This window comes from Canis lupus, chromosome 17 (assembly GCF_003254725.2).
Source record: "Canis lupus dingo isolate Sandy chromosome 17, ASM325472v2, whole genome shotgun sequence".
Classification (NCBI taxonomy): Eukaryota; Metazoa; Chordata; class Mammalia; order Carnivora; family Canidae; genus Canis; species Canis lupus.
This window is the reverse complement of record NC_064259.1, coordinates 23158852-23172611: the sequence shown is the minus strand read 5'-3', so window position 1 is coordinate 23172611 and position 13760 is coordinate 23158852. Positions and strand designations below refer to the sequence as shown.

The 13760-nt window shown below is 44.4% G+C and overlaps 1 protein-coding gene across 1 annotated transcript in view; it reads left to right on the top strand.

Annotated features, from left to right (window-relative positions):
* The window catches only part of ALK (ALK receptor tyrosine kinase), a 680397-nt gene that overhangs the window by 545090 nt on the left and 121547 nt on the right, over positions 1-13760 (top strand). Inside the window, exon 6 of the mRNA XM_035700451.2 lies at positions 8104-8235. Within this exon, the coding sequence (XP_035556344.2) occupies positions 8104-8235 (132 nt within the window). The remainder of the gene's footprint in view (positions 1-8103; positions 8236-13760) is intronic.

Genomic DNA, 13760 nt, shown 5'->3' with positions numbered 1-13760 from the left:
GCAAGGCTCTCATTCAAAATGGAAGGAGAGATAAAGAGCTTCCAAGACAGGCAGGAACTGAAAGAATATGTGACCTCCAAACCAGCTCTACAAGAAATTTTAAGGGGGACTCTTAAAATTCCCCTTTAAGAAGAAGTTCAGTGGAACAATCCACAAAAACAAGGACTGAATAGATATCATGATGACACTAAACTCATATCTGTCAATAGTAACTCTGAACGTGAACGGGCTTAATGACCCCATCAAAAGGCGTAGGGTTTCAGACTGGATAAAAAAGCAGGACCCATCTATTTGCTGTCTACAAGAGACTCATTTTAGACAGAAGGACACCTACAGCCTGAAAATAAAAGGTTGGAGAACCATTTACCATTCGAATGGTCCTCAAAAGAAAGCAGGGGTAGCCATCCTTATATCAGATAAACTAAAATTTACCCTGAAGACTGTAGTGAGAGATGAAGAGGGACACTATCTCATACTTAAAGGATCTATCCAACAAGAGGACTTAACAATCCTCAATATATATGCCCCGAATGTGGGAGCTGCCAAAATATAAATCAATTAATAACCAAAGTGAAGAAATACTTAGATAATAATACACTTATACTTGGTGACTTCAATCTAGCTCTTTCTATACTCGATAGGTCTTCTAAGCACAACATCTCCAAAGAAACGAGAGCTTTAAATGATACACTGGACCAGATAGATTTCACAGATATCTACAGAACTTTACATCCAAACTCAACTGAATACACATTCTTCTCAAGTGCACATGGAACTTTCTCCAGAATAGACCACATACTGGGTCACAAATCGGGTCTGAACCGATACCAAAAGATTGGGATCGTCCCCTGCATATTCTCAGACCATAATGCCTTGAAATTAGAACTAAATCACAACAAGAAGTTTGGAAGGACCTCAAACACGTGGAGGTTAAGGACCATCCTGCTAAAAGATGAAAGGGTCAACCAGGAAATTAAGGAAGAATTAAAAAGATTCATGGAAACTAATGAGAATGAAGATACAACTGTTCAAAATCTTTGGGATGCAGCAAAAGCAGTCCTAAGGGGGAAATACATCGCAATACAAGCATCCATTCAAAAACTGGAAAGAACTCAAATAAAAAAGCTAACCTTACACATAAAGGAGCTAGAGAAAAAACAGCAAATAGATCCTACACCCAAGAGAAGACGAGAGTTAATAAAGATTCAAGCAGAACTCAACGAAATCGAGAGCAGAAAAACTGTGGAACAGATCAACAGAACCAGGAGTTGGTTCTTTGAAAGAATTAATAAGATAGATAAACCATTAGCCAGCCTTGTTAAAAAGAAGAGAGAGAAGACTCAAATTAATAAAATCATGAATGAGAAAGGAGAGATCACTGCCAACACCAAGGAAACACAAACGATTTTAAAAACATATTATGAACAGCTATACGCCAATAAATTAGGCAATCTAGAAGAAATGGACGCATTCCTGGAAAGCCACAAACTACCAAAACTGGAACAGGAAGAAATAGAAAACCTGAACACACCAATAACCAGGGAGGAAATTGAAGAAGTCATCAAAAACCTCCCAAGACACAAGGGTCCAGGGCCAGATGGCTTCCCAGGGGAATTCTATCAAACGTTTAAAGAAGAAACCATACCTATTCTCCTAAAGCTGTTTGGAAAGATAGAAAGAGATGGAGTACTTCCAAATTCGTTCTATGAGACCAGCATCACCTTAATTCCAAAACCAGACAAAGACCCCACCAAAAAGGAGAATTACAGACCAATATCCCTGATGAACATGGATGCAAAAATTCTCAACAAAATACTGGCCAATAGGATCCAATAGTACATTAAGAAAATTATTCACCATGACCAAGTAGGATTTATCCCTGGGACACAAGGCTGGTTCAATACCCGTAAAACAATCAATGTGATTCATCATATCAGCAAGAGAAAAACCAAGAACCATATGATCCTCTCATTAGATGCAGAGAAAAAATTTGACAAAATACAGCATCCATTCCTGATCAAAACTCTTCAGAGTGTAGGGATAGAGGGAACATTCCTCAACATCTTAAAAGCCATCTACGAAAAGCCCACAGCAAATATCATTCTCAATGGGGAAGCACTGGGAGCCTTTCCCCTAAGATCAGGAATAAGACAGGGATGTCCACTCTCACCACTGCTATTCAACATAGTACTGGAAGTCTTAGCCTCAGCATTCAGACAACAAAAAGACATTAAAGGCATTCAAATTGGCAAAGAAGAAGTCAAACTCTCCCTCTTCACTGATGACATGATACTCTACATAGAAAACCCAAAAGTCTCCACCCCAAGATTGCTAGAACTCATACAGCAATTTGGTAGCGTGGCAGGATACAAAATCAATGCCCAGAAATCAGTGGCATTTCTATACACTAACAATGAGACTGAAGAAAGAGAAATTAAGGAGTCAATCCCATTTACAATTGCACCCAAAAGCATAAGATACCTAGGAATAAACCTAACCAAAGATGTAAAGGATCTATACCCTAAAAACTATAGAACACTTCTGAAAGAAATTGAGGAAGACACAAAGAGATGGAAAAATATTCCATGCTCATGGATTGGCAGAATTAATATTGTGAAAATGTCAATGTTACCCAGGGCAATATACACGTTTAATGCAATCCCTATCAAAATACCATGGACTTTCTTCAGAGAGTTAGAACAAATTATTTTAAGATTTTTGTGGAATCAGAAAGGACCCCAAATAGCCAGGAGAATTTTAAAAAAGAAAACCATATCTGGGGACATCACAATGCCAGATTTCAGGTTGTACTACAAAGCTGTGGTCATCAAGACAGTGTGGTACTGGCACAAAAACAGACACATAGATCAATGGAACAGAATAGAGAATCCAGAAATGGGCCCTCAACTCTATGGTCAACTAATTTTCGACAAAACAGGAAAGACTATCCATTGGAAGAAAGACAGTCTCTTCAATAAATGATGCTGGGAAAATTGGACATCCACATGCAGAAGAATGAAACCAGACCACTCTCTTGCACCAGACACAAAGATAAACTCAAAATGGATGAAAGATCTAAATGTGAGACAAGATTCCATCAAAATCCTAGAGGAGAACACAGGCAACACCCTTTTTGAACTCAGCCACAGTAACTTCTTGCAAGATACATCCACGAAGGCAAAAGAAACAAAAGCAAAAATGAACTATTGGGACTTCATCAAGATAAGAAGCTTTTGCACAGCAAAGGATACAGTCAACAAAACTCAAAGACAACCTACAGAATGGGAGAAGATATTTGCAAATGACGTATCAGATAAAGGGCTAGTTTCCAAGATCTATAAAGAACTTATTAAACTCAACACCAAAGAAACAAACAATCCAGTCATGAAATGGGCAAAAGACATGAACAGAAATCTCACGGAGGAAGACATAGACATGGCCAACATGCACATGAGAAAATGCTCTGCATCACTTGCCATCAGGGAAATACAAATCAAAACCACAATGAGATACCACCTCACACCAGTGAGAATGGGGAAAATTAACAAGGCAGGAAACCACAAATGTTGGAGAGGATGCGGAGAAAAGCGAACCCTCTTGTACTGTTGGTGGGAATGTGAACTGGTGCAGCCACTCTGGAAAACTGTGTGGAGGTTCCTCAAACAGTTAAAAATATACCTGCCCTACGACCCAGCAATTGCACTGCTGGGGATTTACCCCAAAGATACAGATGCAGTGAAACGCCGGGACACCTGCACCCCGATGTTTCTAGCAGCAATGTCCACAATAGCCAAACTGTGGAAGGAGCCTTGGTGTCCATCGAAAGATGAATGGATAAAGAAGATGTGGTTTATGTATACAATGGAATATTCCTCAGCCATTAGAAACGACAAACACCCACCATTTGCTTCGACATGGATGGAACTGGAGGGTATTATGCTGAGTGAAGTAAGTCAATTGGAGAAGGACAAATATTATATGGTCTCAATCATTTGGGGAATATAAATAATAGTGAAAGGGAATATAAGGGAAGGGAGAAGAAATGTGTGGGAAATATCAGAAAGGGAGACAGAACATAAAGACTCCTAACTCTGGGAAACGAACTAGGGGTGGTGGAAGGGGAGGAGGGCGGGGGGTGGGGGTGACTGGGTGGCGGTCACTGAGGGGGGCACTTGACGGGATGAGCACTGGGTGTTATTCCGTATGTTGACAAATTGAACACCAATAAAAAATAAATTTATTAAAAAAAAATAGCCTCACCCCAGTGTTCATAGCAGCAATGTCCACAATAACCAAACTGTGGAAGGAATCACGATGTCCTTTGACAGATGAATGGATAAAGAGGCTGCAGTCTATACATACACTGGAATATTATTCAGCTGTCGGAAAGGATGAATACCCACCATTTGCACTGATGTGGATGGAACTGGAGGGTATTATGCTGAGTGAAATAAGCCAATCAGAGAAAGACAATTATCATATGGTTTTACTCATATGTGGAATATACAAAATAGTGAAAGGGACCATAAGGGAAGGGAGGAAACTGAGTGGGGAAAAATTAGAGAGGAAGACAAACCATGAGAAACTCCTAACTCTGGAAAACAAACAAAGGGTTGCAGAGGGGGAGGCGGGGGTGGGGGATGGGGTAACTGGGGGACAGGCATTACAAAGGGCACACAATGAGATGAGCACTGGGTGTTATACTACATGCTGACAAATTGAATTTAAATTTTTTTTTTAAATGATGACCTCTGGGCAGTGGAATTCTGGGCATTGTTTTTGTTTTGTTTTGTTTTTACCCTGGTTTCAAACTTTAGACAATAGGCATGTGTTCTTCAAATGATGGAATGTAAAAGAAATTAGGAGACATATTCAGGGAATGACAAGTAATTGGTGCGTGGAACACACATGTGTTCACAAAAACAGGCAGTGAAAAGCAAGGCCTAATCATGAGACGTGAACATAACACGACTTTCATTTGTTTCATAGGTTGAGGCTGACTTCACAGATGTTTTTATTTTGCTTGTTTTCTTTGGTAGTGCTGGGAGTGACAGTAATAAGGTCCTAACTAGGTAATGGTCGCATATAGGACATAAAAAGAAAATGTTTTGGAAACTAGAAATCACCAAGCAAAGATGAAGGAGAATTTTTCTTATTATCATAAATGTCTTTGTCCTGAAGGCGGGGCAGAAAGGACAGGCAGTGTCACTAGCAGGAGGGCCCCCCAACTGCGGTGGACACACCTGTCTGCCCGCAGGAACAGCACCCAGATAGAGGCCACTTGCCTGCCATTGCCCCCCACCTGCACTTAATGGGGACTCCCCACTATTAAGTGGCAATGACAGAGCCGCCCTGTCCTGGTGGTTTAAGGTTTAGTGCACAAGCAGGGAAAGTGCCTGGCGCTGTGCTTGGCAAGTAGCAGGTGTGCCATATATGATGCCAGGTGTCCTCTCTGTGCCCCTGCTTCCTGGGACAAAGTCTGCAGCCACCCTCAGCAAATCCACCTCAGTCAGGGCTTCAGGGAGGACGCCCCTCCTCCAGTTCTGCCAGGGGCGAGATGACTGCACTTTCTGGGGACCAGCACCGGTTCGTTAGAAGCATCGTGTCCCCACCTTCCAAGACACCATGACTGACAAGTGGGAAATTCACACGCACAATTAAAGCTATAAAATGAATTTAGCATTTTACCTTTGAAAAGGAGTGTTGTATCTCCTGTCATTCCTTGTGTATTTTGATGCTGAAAGTTGAGTATTTGGAACTGAGAGAGCTGGAGGGACTCTCCATTGTGTGGTCTCCCGCACTTGGAATTGGTAAGGGATTTGGAGGAAGCACCGTAGGCTGTCTTGAGGCACAGGGATGGATAGGGTCGTGTTTCACGGGGCTAACAGAATTGGTTGGCAGGGCCAGCTCCTTCCAGAGGCTCCATGGGACAGTCAGTTGTCTCACCTTTTCCTGCTTCTAGAGGCCGCCTGCATTCCCCAGCTCATGACCCCTTCCTCACATTTCTCCAGACTTGCTTCCATGATCACATCTCCTGCCTCCTTCTGTGACCTTCTTGCCATCTTCTTCTAAGAACCTTGTGATCACACCTGGGTAATCCAGATACTTTTCCCATCTAGAGACCCTTCACTTAGTCATATCACCAAGTCCCTCTGTCACATAAAGTACAATAATCACAGGTTTAGGGGATTAGGGTATGGCTATCTGGGGGGCCATTATTCTGGGGGTGACTGCAGGCAGGTAAGCTTGTGTGCAGGCTGTTCAGGAATGTTCCTAGTGGCCAGGCACTGGCTAGACCCTCAGACAACCTGGTGACGAAGACGGGACCACGCATACATGTCCTAGAACTAGGTTGTATGGAATCGACACCAAGTGAGGCTCGAGCATAGGTCTGGTGAGGTGAGATAGAAAAGGAAATTGGGGGCGCAGAGCACAGAGAACCTGGAAGAGCAGGTTAAAAAGTTTGGATGTGATCCCCTGAAGGAAGCAGGGCATGTGTTTCCCATGCTCAGCAGTTACACAGAATCCCCAGCCAGGCCGGGCCCACCCGACACTGTTGATGCCCGTGTGCCAGCCCCTAACAAATGGAGCCTTACCTGGACTGGCCTGTGAAAGAGGGCCCAAGGCCACTTCCAGTGCTCCCCTCCCATGAACTAGAGAGGGCAGCTTTGCAGTCTAACAGGCTGGGTCTGCTCCCCATTACTAGCCTTAAGGAAGTCACTCAGCTGCCCTGCCTCAGTTTCCTCACTTAGGAAACTATTTTGGGGAAAACAGTGGGAAACTATTTCCCCACTGTTAAGATTTGCCAAACCTCTTCACCGACCCAGATGTGCTGAGTTACACAGAGGATTCTAGAAGTAAACAGCCTGGACTTGATGTTAGTTTCAGTGGGAACTGAAGTGAACCAGAAAATCATGGAATTTCAGTTAGTAAAGATGATCTAAGCTGCAGGGTCCCACATCACAATCACCTGGGAGTTTTTACCAAATTAAAACCTAAGAAAGGTGAGTCTAATCTCATAGCCAGGGTTGGAGAACCCACCCCTTATGTGAAGCTAAGAAAGTCTGTGGGACTCGACCAAGTGGGGTCCTGGTTCACACTTTCCCCAACCCAGCTGAGCATGGAGGGGGTGAGATGGGGGTGGGGAGACTGCTGAGACACCTGCCATCACAGGGAGAAAGCAAGAAAAGAGGACAGAGTACAAGGCCAACAGCCTTGAGGGATTGACCCAGGTGGGCCCTGCCTGCTTGTCTCCACAGGAGCCAAAGTTTCCACAGATCCCACACAAACCAGCAGCTGGGTGGCAGGAGGCACACTCAGAAACACCCCCCAGGCCCTGCTGGGTGGTCCCTAGGCAAATGCCCCCGTTTAGAAGGGCAGGCTGGTGCAGGCTAACGTAAGCCTGGTTCTCTGGGGTCACAGGTGAATTCATCATCATAACCCATTGTTCTCGATAATGAAATAGCCGCTAATATGTTCATTATAAATTGCTCCTTCTCCCTTCTGCCATTGGATAATCTGATTTATATGAGATTTATGGTTTATATACAAATTTCAGAAGGGACCTGAGAAATATCTTCAGAATCCCTCCTTTCATAGATGGGGAGACAGGGAGCCGGACAAAGCCTAGGATCAGCATCACATAGCTGGTCTAACAATAGTGCTGCAGGTTTCTAGCATCTCTCCCACGGCGAGTCTGGCGTCAGGAACACGTGGGAGATACACTGGGCCTCAAATCTGACCTTGTGGGTAGAGCTGTCTGCGTGCAGATGAGATGAGACTCCACCCACAGGCTCTCCACCGGGCACATTGAAGCCAGGGCTTGAGGAACCCACAGCGTTGAAGGAATGTGGACCAAACCTAGGGCCACTCTGCTATTTGCCATCACTAGAAAGTGAGGAACCTCCAGTGGCCTAGGGGGTGGGGTGTTAAGGCTTCGACTTCCTCTCAGCCTCTTGGTGTTGGCCCCACGTGTAACCAGATTGAGATGTGTGCATCTCAGTCAGACCTTGGAATGTGACAGGGCAGAGTGATGCTGTCCCTGAGCCTTCCCACAGAGCCACCCAAACTGACCGATGGCATGTGTGTCTGTGTGCTCTCCAGGAACATCCCCAGGCTCCAAGATGGCCTTGCAGAGCTCCTTCACCTGCTGGAATGGGACGGTGCTCCAGCTAGGCCAGGCCTGTGACTTCCACCAGGACTGCGCCCAGGGAGAAGACGAGGGCCAGCTGTGCAGTGAGTAGATGCAGCCCCCCTGCCCCACCCACCCCAACCCAGCCTGTGCCTCCACCCCCTGCCCCCATCGCTCCAGGCATGCGAGCTTGGACACCCTTCCTTACCATGTATCCTCTCAGTGGTGACTTCCAAAAGCTACACAGTTTTCAAGAGACAGGGTTAAGTTAAGAACCAAACAAGATCTTGTAAGCTATGCTCTCAGCATCCTCGTGGTACAGAGATGTACAGGGTAAAGCCTAATTTAGGAACATGATGTTAGAAGCCCTGTATGCCCACACTCCCCTCGCTCTCCGGGCCTTATCTTCCGCCACCCACCTGGCCCTCCCATCCTCCCAGGCTTCCATGTACCCCAGCGCCAGCTGTATCAGACCACCCCTCCATGGCTTTGCTCATGGTACCCCTGGACCAGAATGCCCTTTCCTTCTCTGGTCACATCTGCTCCTTCAAGACTCACCTCCAGGGCTCCTGGGTGGCTCAGTCAGTTAAGCACCTGCCTTTGGCTCAGATCATGATCTCAGGGTCCTGTGATCAAGCCCCGTGCTGGGGTCCCTGCTCTGTGGGGAATCTGCTTCTCCCTCTCCCTCTGCCATGCTCTCGCCCCACCTCCCCTCTCTCTCTCACTCTCTCTCTCTCAAATAATCAAAAACATTTTTAAAAAGACTCACCTCAGAGTCAACACTTCTTTTTTTTTTTTTTTTTTTAGATTTATTTATTTATTTATGATAGACAGAGAGAGAGGAGGAGGGAGAAGCAGGTTCCATGCCAGGAGCCTGACGTGGGACTCCAGGATCACGCCCTGGGCCAAAGGCAGGCACCAAACCGCTGAGCCACCCAGGGATCCCCCGAGTCAACACTTCTGAGAAACCTCTCACAAGTATCACCCCAACAAGTATAGTTGGTTCCTCTTCCTCTAGACTCCCCCATGGGTGCATCCATCCACCATATCTATTATTTTTTATTAACAGCTTTTAGAAATATAATTCACATACCATACAATTCACCCATTTAAAGTACACACTTTGGTATTGTTTAGTATGGTCACAGGGCCGTGCCACCATCACTACAATCCAATTTTAGAACATTTTTATCACTCCAAAGATAACCCCTAGTAATCTTTCCTCATTTCCCTCCAATCTCACATCCCCTGCACCCCCTCCCCCACGAACCACTAGCCCTCAGCAACTAACTCCTAAATCTACTTTCTGTTTCTATAAATTTATTTGGGGCATTTCATATCAATGGAATCATACATTATGTATTCTTTTGCTGTTAACTTCTTTCACTTCTCATAATGTTTTCAAGGCCCACCCCTGTTAAGTCACATGGAAATACTTCATTCCGTTTTTACTGCCACATACTATTTCATTGTATGACTAATAGCACATTTGTTCATCTATTCATCAGTTGATGCGCACGTGAGTTGTTTCTACCTTCTGGGTATTACAAATTATGCCTCTTTGCACATTCGTGTACAAATTTTTGTATGGACAGATGTTTTCATTTCTCTTGGATTATATACCTAGGAGTAAATTACTGGGTCAGCTCTGTATTTAACTTTTAAAAAACTTCTAGGCTGTTTTCCAAAGTAGCTACACCATCTGACATTCCACTAGGAATGGGTAAAGCTTCTAATTTCTCTACATTGTCAACACTTAGAATGATGTCTTTTTATTTTTGTCCGGCTAGTGGGCGTGCATCCATTCCATTTCATGAAGGTGGTTTCCATGTTTGTCTCCCTCTCTCTGGGCAGACAAAATCTGGTACTCACCCCCATACCAATATCTCCTAGCACCATATAGGTGGTGCACTAACTATTTGTTGATTTAAAATGACTAAATGTGGGGTGCCTGGGTGGCTCAGTCAGTTAAGCATCAGCCTTTGGCTCAGGTCATGATCCCAGGGTTCTGGGATAGAGCCCCGAGTCCAGTCAGGTTCCCTGCTCTGCAGCAGGGCAGCGATTTGCTTCTCCCTCTTTCTCTCTGCCTCTGCCTGCTGCTACCCCTGCTTGTGTGCTCTCTCTGTCTCTCTCTCTCACTCTCTATCTGTCAAATGAATGAATAAAAATCTTTTAAAATAAATAAATAAATAAATAAATAAATAAATAAATAAATAAATAAAAAATATAAAATGACTAAATGAGTTGGGAAAGTTGGTCCCCATAGACCAAAACAAACTACTGTTTTGAAATCTCACTGGGAGCTGGGGACAGAGTTAGACTCCCAGCCTAGTAGTGCTCACTCTCTCTGAATCTGGTGTTCTCAGCAGCAGCCTGGCTCCAAGTATACACTTGAGAAGTTTTCACATCTATGCCAGGGAAACCACAAACACTTATAAAACCCATATATCATATACTAGAGCCTGAATACAGCAGAGATGAATAACACAGCACCTGTCTTCAGAGTGCTGAAAATCCAGCAGGGGGGCAGGGAGTGAGACACAGTAGGGAACGGATGTGGGATACATGCCTGGGATGCCATGGGGCCCAGACACAGAAGCAAGTACCTCGCCTCTCAGATACACTGGCCCTAAGACATTATGGCCTGCAAAATGGCTTTTAAAAGTTAATGGTAGGGCACCTGGGTGGCTCAGTCGACTGAGCATCTGCCTTCAGCTTGGATCATGATCCCAGGGTCCTGGGATTGAGTCCTTCATCAGGCTCCCTGCTCAGTGGAGAATCTCCTGCTCCGTCTACCCCTCCTCCCTGCGTGTGACTTCTCTCTAATGCACTCTTTCTCTGTCTCTCAAATAAATAAATAATATCTTTTTTAAAAAAAAGTTAACATTATCCCCTTCATCATCTGGAGGCCAGACTTTCCCTTGGGGGGAGAAAAGGTTTTATTTATTCTCTTTTAAATGAAGCAATAAAGAAAATCCATTTTTCAATTTGAAAACCTTCTTTTTTATATAAAACTTTCCAGTGAAGTTTTTCAGTAATGATGGAATTGTGGTTGTTTAGATAAAACTCAGTATAGACTTGCAGGTAAGCCCTTTGTTTATCCCACACTGTTCCTGGTCTTTTGTACAAAGCTCTCACTGTACATGTGGACCAAAATGAAGCCAGCCCACCCACGTTGTCCCGGGCAGGGGTCTGTGTATGTCTCTCTAGTTATCGGCCCCTGCAGTATTTCCAGCAGTGCATCTGAGCTGTGTGATTTTGCTTCTGCCTTTTCAAAGTTTTTTGATTCCCACTTCCCAGCTGGGACACAGTTCAGGCCGGCCATGCCCTGATTTACAATTGGGAGAATGAAAGCACAGAGAAGGTAATTGATTTGTTCAGGGTCACACAGCATGTCAGGAACAGAGCCATGATTAGAGCATCTAGTCTGTGGGATCCAGCCCATTACTGTGGGCTTGGGGCATTTTCTTACCATTCTGGGGTTGCCATTAATGGATTTACAGGGCCAGCTCTAAGCTTGAGGACAGCCTGTCTCCCGTATGGAGGGCAGGTTCCTGGGGCCCAGAGGCCTTTCCAGCCACACTTGAAAAGCTGCTCTGACCAGCTCTCAGAATGACAGCTCCACCCTGGAGAACACTCCCACTGAGTTCTTTGCTACAGAAATCAGTTGCTTGGAGGAGAAGTTCAATTCAGAAGGAGGGTTATTTCAATCTTTTTGCTACTCTGATCTCGGCAGTACTCTTAGCAAATATCCTTTTTGTTTTTAGTGTGCCCCATCCTGTCTGGCATCATTACAGTTTTCCCTATCACATTGACTGATGTTGATTCTAGAAAACATTCTCATAAAGAAGAAGATAATGATGATGATCATGATCATGATGATGATGGCTAACATTTATTGAGCATTCACTGTGTGCCAGTAACTGTCCAAATCCTTTTCGCAGATGAACTTATTTTGTCCTCAAAATAATCCTATGGGATGCTATTATACCCATCTTAGAGATGAGGAACCTAAAGTCCAAGAAACTGTTAGCCAGTGGCCGAGCAGCAGTTCAGACCCAGTCTGAACCACTACTGGCCAGTCTCATTTCTTATATGAGTTTCCAGTGGTTGGCTGTGCCAAGCACAACACTAGGTACATATCTACTGGAGAAGAAGAGCAGGAAAGGAAAAGTTAAGGAAGGTCCAGGGTTCTGCTACAACATTTCTCTGCAGGAGAGGGGAGCTCAGATCATTTGTCTCCCCTCTCTGGGCTTATTTCCTCAACTGTAACATGACTTAGAATGTGATGCCTGCTGATGTGTTGATGTTTGTGATGCATTTAGGACAATGGTCTTGACATCACCTGGTCCTTCCCAAGTAGTCTGGAATCTGTTAGAATGTATTCTCTAAACAGGTGGTCACCCAAGCCTTGTCGGGAATGTCCAGTTCTAAGGAACCCCCATGAGTGAGGGTCACTAATCTCTGGCCAAGGTTGTTACGTAAGCCCTGCCATGGTTGGAATTTGGATGAGAAAGTAGGTTGTATCCCATCAACTCCCATACTTGCTCCAGAAGGAAGTCCATACACAACTTCAATCAGATTATCAGACTAAACCCTGAGCAACATTTCAAGCCAGGATAAGTAGGGTACCTGAAATGGAGGTGGCATTGCCCTTGCTTCCCTACGTCCAATCATGAATGTGTCCCTTCACATTGCATACTCCAAGCCACACACCACCTGCCATCCTCCTTCCCTCTTTCCAGTTAAACATTGCTGATCCAAGTGAGATATCCTTGGATGCTGGAACCCATCAAAGGGTGTCTTCAGGGTTTCCTGTGTGTCAAGCATTGCCTCAATGGCCTGTAACTTCCCAGAAAAGGGTCATGTCTCGACTTCCTCCCCTAATGGGTCATTGACTCACGGAGTATTACAGGCAGCTCGTTTCCCTTTCATGTATTCAATAATCTCATGTGTTTGGTGGGGACTCTCTTCCTATCAGGCAAAAAAACAGTTTTTTAAGTTTATTTCTTTATTGTAAAATAAAACATATTGGTTGTAAAATATTTGGAAAATCTAGAAAAGTACACAGGAGAAAATAAAATAACTATTGCCCGTAATCCTCCCTCTCAGACATACAGAGATAACCATAATATGATGATGTATTTCTTCTAGCATTTTTTCCCATGACTATATTTTCAAGGAAGTGTATAACACATATTTATCAAAAATGTTAACAGAGCTGTCACACAGGAAGGAAAAGAAGTAGTGTCATTTGGCCTGGAGTTTACACTTGGCAGCTTCCTGCAGGCCCTGCTGAGGCCACATCTTTGTGACTCTACCAATTTGTCTCTCTTACAGTGGAATCAGGTGTCATAATTGCCAAATGTTTGCAGGATTGATTGACCCCCACACAGCCTGATTTGGCCATCCAGCTGATGAAGTAAGATGAAGTAAAAGGATCGCTAGGGTATTACTTCTCAACCAGGAAGGTGCTTAGGAACCACCTGGAAAACGTTAGAAATGCAGATTCTCACTCAGTAGGTGGTGAAGGGCCTGGTAGCCTGAGATTCTGCACTTCCAACGGTTTCACCAATGGTGAGATGGGTGTGTCTAGTCCCCGAAGCACATTTTGAGTAATAAAGGGTTG